The sequence below is a fragment of the Apodemus sylvaticus genome, chromosome 16 (genome assembly GCF_947179515.1).
Source record: "Apodemus sylvaticus chromosome 16, mApoSyl1.1, whole genome shotgun sequence".
Taxonomy (NCBI): domain Eukaryota; kingdom Metazoa; phylum Chordata; class Mammalia; order Rodentia; family Muridae; genus Apodemus; species Apodemus sylvaticus.
The window spans coordinates 68,042,539-68,051,201 of NC_067487.1; the positions used below are offsets into that span (position 1 = coordinate 68,042,539).

Here is an 8,663-nt window from a genome sequence, read left to right on the forward strand (position 1 = left end):
AAAAAAAAAGAAAGTACCCATTCATATTTTTTCTAATAAATGTCTTATTTAGACCTAGACCCCACATACTAAGAACTGCTTCGTGGATCACTATGGTAAAAGTTTGGTGGACCTTTGTTGTTTGTATATATTCTGTCTCCTTCCCCTTCATCGTCTTTTCAAGTCGATGAAGCTTAGCACATGGAGCATCCATCTTTCTATTTTCCTTAAAATACAACAGCAAAATCAGACAGCTTTGAAAGGCTCAAAAAAAAAAAAAAAACCAAAAAACCACAAAAACCAATGCAGAATTATTCATATACTGAATAGTTACTCATATACATATACTTTTGTGACCTTTGAGAAGAATGTTAAGTGGCAGTTGGCAAAAGCTGTTGCTTTGTGCTTGATATCCCCTTCATACATAAAGTACAGCCCTTCACCATAAAAACAATTAAGGGGATTATATTTATGAATGTAGGTCATTAAGGAGAATCATGGTATGTATAATAAAATTTGTCTCATGTTTGAAATCTTTTGCTACCACAATGATATACTCAAGCCAAATACTATGTTTTCATATACTTTCTACCCTACTCCAAGTACTGATGAGATCTTTAGTGAAAAAAAAATTAGAAAAATTTCTAAATTGCCAGTACAAAGAACTGTGCTGTCTTCAGAGATCTTAGATACGCTGGGTAACGTTCTGAGTGTATATTTTAAATGGCTTTGTGTGTTTCCCTTTTTTCCAACAGGAATCTTTTAGTACTTCTGTGCAGCTGCACCTTGTTCATCACGCCCCATGTAATGTTCCTCCTTACCTCTCAAAGAACGAATCGAGTCTTGGGGAACTCCTACTGGGCTTTCTTAAATACTATGCTACAGAATTTGAGTAAGTAAAACTTATAAATTGTGCTTGTTCCTTTATTTTATGTTATTTTTGGGTTTTTTGGATTTGGTTTTTTCGAGACAGGGTTTCTCTGTGTAGCCCTGGCTGTCCTGGAACTCACTCTGTAGACCAGGCTGACCTTGATTTCAGAAATCCACCTGCCTCTGCCTCCCAGAGTGCTGGGATTACAGGCGTGCACCACCACTGCCCGGCTAGCAATATAGTCTCTTAAAACAAAATAAAAGCTAATAAAGATGAGTTAGTAAAAGTTACCATTGGTTGTGGTACTGCAAGGTAATATGCTAGAAAGGATGAGGCAGGGGCATCATAAGTTTGAGGACAGTCTGGGCTGCAGCTTCTAGTATCAGGTATTGTGGGATAGGCATGTATTCCCAATAGGTGGAGGCTGGAGATTGAGCATTTCAAGGATGTCCTGACTACATAGCAAAATTGAGTCTAGGCTGGGTTTTGTAAGACCTCTACCTCCCCTCAAAAACAACAACAACAACAACAAAGATCTTGAATAGTATAATATAAAGTGATGCAAATGTAACATTGTAACAGTGTCTTGTTCAGTATGTGGTGATTTTTCTCACTGCATCAGACTGGAGAGATGACTCGGTTAAGAGCACTGGCTGCTCTTCCACAGGTCCTGAGTTCAATTCCCAGCAACCACATGGTGGCTCACAACTATCTGCAGTGTGATCTGATGCCCTCTTCTGGTGTGTCTGAAGACAACTATAATGTATTCATGTAAAATAAATAAATAAATAAATAAATAAATAAATAAATAAATAAATGGAAAGTCATTTCTAATTTTTTTTTTTAAATAGAAAATCTTGGAAACATTGTAGTTATGGAACAAAGTTCTTTTTCTGTTTGGAACTGTAAGCAACAATCACTGTTAGAATATCTTCGCTAGACAACTCACAAGATATATGTATGTATATATATATATATATATATATATATATATATATACACACACACACACACACATATATATACATAAACACACACACATATATATAGTTTTATAGATGTGTACCTTAATGCTCAACACTAGTTGCCTTCCCCATATGCACTCCCTGGCGGTTCAAACCCAAGGTCTTGCTCATGCCAGGCAATAGTACTCACGATTACTGGTCCTCAGTCTTTGGTCTCACTATCTGGCTGGCTTTGAACTTTCAGTCTCACTGCTTCTGCCTTCTGAGTTCTAGGGTTCTAGGGACATGTCACCACCCTATGTTCTGAACAGCTCTTGATTAAAGACATAACAAACCATGCTTAGAGGATGCTTCCTAATGATCGAACTTCACAAAAAACAAATTATTTCTTACATATTTAAAAATGAAAATCTTTCTTCTAGAAACCTTCCATACGTGACCCATGATTATGTTTTTAGAGATTTCCTGATACATGGAGCAGGAGTTGGTTGAGTGTTGGTGGGTCCCAAGCCATGGTCTTTCTCATCTTGTTGATAGACAAAAGTAAATACAGTTGACAGTATTTCACCTCATTCTCAAATTTATTTTTATTTTATTTTTTTGTAAACCAGCTGAGTGCTCATATATGTTGGACTGTTCCTTGGAAAAATGAAAAATGCTTTTATTATAGTAACTTAGAAATAAAAGTAAATGTTTATAATCTTTAAAAACATGTAAAATTAGTAGCTACTGTAGAATGGATATGGTTTATATTAAAATATATAGATGAAACTTCCACTCAGAATATTTTCTATTGAATATGTGGTATACAGTGGTAAACTGCTTGCTTAGGGTCATGAAGTGTAGGTACTATTTCTTGCCCTGCATAAACCATAAACCAGCACTTAAGGGGTGGAAGATGGAGGATCAGTGTAGACAAAATTGTTTCACTCAGAACATCTTACTCTTAGGGATGTGGGTATAGCTCAGTTAGTAAACTACGTGGCTATGGTTAGGAAGCTCTGTTTATGAGCGTGTTTCCAGCACTGCATAAACTGGCATTTGTGAAGTTGAGGCAGGAGGACCAGAAGTTCAGGGTCCTCTTGGGTATAAAATTCAGGGTCAGCCTGGGCTACATGACATCCTGCCTTAGTTAACTAATGCTGCTTCTTATATAAAAACACACACACACAAAAAACATTAATTTTGTTTTCTTCCTTACTTCTGCTAGCTACTTTCAAATTTTTATTGAAAAATCCTGTAAAGTGTACCTAAAGAAAATTAAGCAATGTTACTAGAAAAATAAAATTCCATAAGATTACCTCATAACTACACATAACTAAAACATTTTTATTGCAGCATTAGCAGTAGGCAGTGTTTGTGTTTTACTTATTACTTAAATTTTAAAGAACATTAAAGAATCATCTTTGTACTGTTTTCTTTCTTACGGAAAGTGTATACAGTATCTAGAGTATACTGAGAAACTAGTAGAACAGTGAAAGAAATATCTCGTATTCTGGAACTTAAACTCTCCTTGGAAGAGTATGCAGAATCACATCACACATAGTGACATACATGGAGAATGGGGGCTGAGGGTGGAGGAGGCCAGGCTGGTGTTCTGTCAGCAGCCAGGTCAGCTTCAGCTGATGAATACAGGAAACATTCAGAAAGCAGCTGATTCTTTGTCTTCTCCCGTCAGCTGGAACACTCAGATGATTTCAGTTCGTGAAGCCAAAGCCATCCCAAGGCCTGATGATATGGAATGGAGAAATAAATACATCTGTGTTGAAGGTAGGCTCCCCTGACCACTGTCTAGTTACCTTTACCACCTGGAACTACTGAGTCCAACCTTTATTTCTGTAAAGTTCCTTACTTGTGAGAAATGCTAAATGTGAATGTGAACATTGTAGTTGGTAAGACTTGAGCAGTTCATGCCTTCTTCATACTGAATCTATTGAAACTGTATAATCTGTGATACATATTACGAAGTTGATTTAACTTTAAAGATAATCTGAAAATAATTCTATTTTCTAAAATGAGTTTAGATGTAGTTGAATATGTTCTTAATACATTTTCTTTGACTCGGTGAGAAACTAATCCCCAGATTCCCCTCAGCGTGCTGGGCCCTGATTTGTATCTCCAGCACTACTTGTGCTCCTGATAAAAACCGTAAAATTGCTTTCATGAATAAAAGTTGAAGATTCTTTTCAATCTTGAGGTGAAAAAGAATAAAAATATCAACATTTATAGTAAACATTAGGTTGAGAATATTTGTAATAATATAACAATTATCATCATCTTCGTCATAATACAGGATTTCTCAATATAGCTCTGGCTGAACTTTGTTTACCAAGCTGGCCTTGGACTCAGAGATCTACCTGTCTCTGCCTCCTGAGTGTTGGGATTAAAGGCGTGCACTACCATACCAGGCCAATCAAGAATGCTTTAATCTGGACTTGGCTATTGCAACCCCTTTGGGGATGCTTTAGACCCTCAGGAAACAGACATTTACATCATGATTCTACAGTAATGTAAATAAACTTACATTATAATGAAATAAATCTACATAAAAGTGATAAAAAAAATTTGATGGTTGGAAGTCTCCACAGCATGAGGAACTGAATTAAAGTTACAGCATTAGGAAGGCTGAGAAACACTGCTCTACTCAAAGGTTCCTGACTTTTCCCCTCCTGAACAAGATCAGCTTTTAAATAAAATTTAAGCTTACTCCTGTAACACCTAGGACGGATCCCTTGAGTCTTTATGTCACTTTTGATTCTCCTGCAGATGGTCCTGCTCATTTAGTCATTCTTCTGACAGGAATTCCACCTGTCTTATCAGACCGCTCATCGATAGATCAGATTTGTATGTGTGTGTGTACTTACACATCTAGTAAAAATACTAAACTAAGCCATATGAACTTGCTGTTTTTATAAATCAAAGGCTATGACAAACTGGCAATTTCCTATCATTGGACCTAATCTAAATATGTTCTTAAACTGTTGTTCATTACTCATGGTAGAACACTTGCCTAGCATATATGAGGCCCTATGTTTGATCCCAATTCATTAAAAAACTAACCCTGTTGTGCTAATTTTTCCACGTATACATTTCATGACGCAGAACCTTTTGATGGAACTAATACCGCCAGAGCTGTGCATGAGAAGCAGAAGTTTGATATGATCAAGGATCAATTTTTAAAGGTAAACAGTAGACCATGTTGACTCTAAAGATGTTAGTGGACTAGTTTGCTTTAAGATGAAAAGACTAAAACTATGAAAAAAAAATCACCAATGTGACAGAAAAAAGAATTTATGACTTGAATTTAGATGAATTTTCCTCCAGAGAGAGCTAACTCTATTTTTCCTTTATGAGTTTTACTTTTGTGGAAACAACATTTTTAATGGGGAGCATATTAAATTCGCAAATGATTGAATAATGGACTATCAACGGAATCTGGATATTTTTAAATCTCAGGGCATTTATTACAGAGAAAAGATTTGATGTGTGAATCATGCCTGTTACCTTTTCTCCTGCTCCCACCATGGCATTTTACCTTAAGCATGTTTGAAAGTTTAAAAGATGTATGCATGTGTTTGTGTCCATAATATTCATCCATAGTTTTGCTTGATGAGGCACCTCTTTGCAATGAATGCATTGACAGAGTCACATCTGTAAGAACTAGAAGTGGAGGCTTCGTAGGAGGGAAAGATCAGAAGATGGGGACAGTAGAGAGACTGTTTCCATTGTTTGGACACACACAGACTTTGATGTAGTGAAAAGGCAAGTAGTGCATTGTTGCGAGTTCTCTTCAACTTAGGCCTTGCCTTATGGCAGGCAGAGTGCAACGCTGCCTCCCTTCCTGCTGTCTGTCCTGTAGTGAGGGAGCTTCCTGAAGGTCACTCAGCTATAAAACCAATACTTTAGTTACTCCAACAACTAAAGTATTCACAAAGCTGTGACCTGGAGCTTTGGTGTTTGGGAATTGCAGTCTTTCCTTGGGAACTCTTTCACTATTTTTCAGGGTAAATACAAAGCTTTACATTTACTCTGGCCTTCATAAAAATACTGTTTTCAATCATAAAAGCTAGAAAACAAAGTCATTTCCTTCTTAAATTCAAATTGACTACTTTGCTATTTTAGATGAAATAATTTAATCTGTAAGTAATGTTATTGTCACATAGCGTTTGTGTATCTGTGTGCCTATTTTAAAAAATAATAGAATATTGAAGAATATTAAATAATTGTTTCTTTTCTGGGAAATAATTACCTTGGGAAATAAAAATAAGAAACATAATCTAAACTTCTTAGAAACACTACTAATATTCTTTTAATTCTTTGAATTTGGTCTTTTCTGTGTTTAGTTTATATTCTAAGATTGATTTTTTTTGTCCTTTCCTAGTCATGGCAGAGATTGAAAAACAAGCGAGATCTGAACAGTGTTCTACCTTTGAGAGCTGCTACCCTGAAAAGATAACTGGTCTCTAATTCTTAAATTTTTCCAAGAAATAAAGAACAACAGATATATCATAATTCATTTTGTTTACCTCCATCATGGTTTATTTTTAATGTTCTTGTTTTCATGTTTTATTTTTAAAAGGACATACTTATATAAAGATTGCATATTTTATTATGACATTTCCTAATAAACTCTTTGATTTAAAAATGTATTTTTGAAAATGTTTACATTGATGATTAGTAGTATTATGGCATGTCTTTTCAGCATAAAATATATTTTGAGAAATTACCTGAACTAATAATAAGGTTTTGATATATTCTCAAGTACTTGTACCACGTGCTTATACTGAAGAACTATGTGGAATTTTGCAAAGGATCTAAGTAATACGTACTTAGTGTAACTAGACAGTAGTCTAGCTCAGTTCTAGTCAAGTCAAGATTCAAGTCAGTTATTCAGTTACTTGAAGCAAATGAAATCTTTCATTCAGTGAAATCACTGTGGAGTCTTGAAATACTGGACAATTGCCTTAAGTCTTCACTTGACTCTGGGACAGACAGTCTGAGGTGTGTCTGTTAGTGTGTTGATTAGCACCTCACACCTTGCTCTGATAGACTCTGGAGGTTGCTTTAGATTTTGTGTTGAAACAATACATTTTGCACTGTTGTAATGGGAACACTAACAACAGTTAGTGACTTGTTTATGGACTATTTGAAAGTCTCTGACTTAAATATTTTGGAAAAAATGGAGTTTCTTATGCTTTCTGATAGCACAGTGCTCTGTGCACTGTTGCTTCACCTCCATTTTCCTGGTTTTATTTTCCTCATGATAGGAAACAGCAAAAAACTGAAACATCAAAGTTAAGATTATATCCTATTTGTAGAATCAGATTTCTGTGGATTATAATCTAAACTGGAATTTTTAGGCAGTAAGCCACTACAAAGTGTTTTAGATAAGACAATAAAGTTATAAATAAAAGTTTAATGTTTATACAAAAATCTTTTTTAGTATTTCTTTTCCACATGAAAGTAGTAGTTCAGATACAAGCTATGCTGTTTAGTAAGATTGTTTTTAGTTTCTGTAAATACTTGTAAATTGATCAGTACCTGTATTGTACATTTAAATATAAAACATAATCTTGAAGGCAGTTTTGACTTTTTCAAAGATTGCAAGCTTCTTGTAGGCCTACAGTGGTAGTTTGTACTACCAAACTATTTTTTGCAGACCAATTAAAAAACTAAAACTTTCACTTTGTTTGACTTACAAAGGGTGCATATTTTCTTTTTTCTTTTTATGTTTAAATTTTTGTATGCTGTCAAATGGAATAAAGTTTATATCTGGAAGTTGTTGAGGTGTTATTTTTCTGTGAATGTTGATTTTGTAATAAGATTGAGGCTGTAATTATCTTAAGTGATCTGGACCTAATTGTGTTTGATTGTTTAATACACAGAGTTCTTGGGATGAAGTTCATCTGTGGCTAGCCTGTGAACCACATTATTTCTGTGGCATAATTAGGAATAGAACTTTCTATATGGGCCAGTTTTTTAGAATACTGATGCAGTAAAATTTTTTTATATATTTTTTTTCTTGGAAATATCCCTAAGATTTATTCCACATTGTGCAGTGCTTTTTCAGAGTGTGTTGAGTATGGCAGTTGAGTGTGACCCCAGGTAATGTTTGTCCATCATAGTCCCTTGGGGATGGGTCTCCTGCTCTGCGTCATATGGCATTTAATAAAGCCTCAGACTTTGCTGTGGTGTGGACTCGATTGCCACTGTGTTCTGTTTTCAGTGGCCCTGCTCTCCAAGTCAGCAGATATGTGTCAAATAGACCAAAAGGCTAAGAAATCTGCATCCCGGAGTTAATGAGCCAGCACTTAAGATCATAGACCCTCGGCAGTCCAGCGGTATCAGCTAAGTGGGCTGTTAATATATTAGACAGGTTTTTTTCCTAATTTATTTTCAATGCAGGGGATTGAACACAGCTGGTGTCTGCTAGGCAAATGTTCCACCCATCGAGCTATTTCCCCACATGGAGACTTAAATTCTTTTCAATTTCAAGTGACTACTGCATTTTTTGTTTGTATGTGCTGTTAACATATTATTAATATTAAATGTGTGGATTCTGTAAGTAATTCTAAGTTTTGAGTTAGTTTGAAATAGGGTCTTGGCAAAATCAATGGTAAAAGAGGCTGCAGATCTATACCTCTTTGTCCTCGGGCCCAATGTCCAGCATACAAGCTGATGTAATTGGAGAATAATACCCTTATTTCCCATCTCGTTTAACCACTGTAAGTAGAATCTGCGATGATTAAAATAAAGGTTTGGAGATCTAGCCGAAACAACTTTCTCGACCTTTTCAGAAACATTCAATTGCTTATAAGAACTAGGTGGTGTGATAAAGAGAAACAGTC

General features: G+C 35.4%; 1 protein-coding gene across 4 annotated transcripts in view; it reads left to right on the forward strand.

The window, feature by feature from the left end:
• Window positions 1-7,593, forward strand: part of Tent2 (terminal nucleotidyltransferase 2) — a 42,794-nt gene extending 35,201 nt beyond the window's left edge. For 3 of the 4 annotated variants that reach the window (XM_052159414.1, XM_052159413.1, XM_052159415.1), the window contains 4 exons: window positions 735-871; window positions 3,494-3,585; window positions 4,918-4,997; window positions 6,197-7,593. In XM_052159414.1, coding sequence (XP_052015374.1) covers window positions 735-871; window positions 3,494-3,585; window positions 4,918-4,997; window positions 6,197-6,271 — 384 coding nt within the window. In that variant the 3' untranslated portion in view covers window positions 6,272-7,593. Of the gene's footprint in view, window positions 1-734; window positions 872-1,517; window positions 1,669-3,493; window positions 3,586-4,917; window positions 4,998-6,196 lie in introns of those variants that run through there. The other variant, XM_052159416.1, reaches the window with a different exon arrangement.
• The last annotated feature ends 1,070 nt before the right edge of the window (window positions 7,594-8,663 follow it).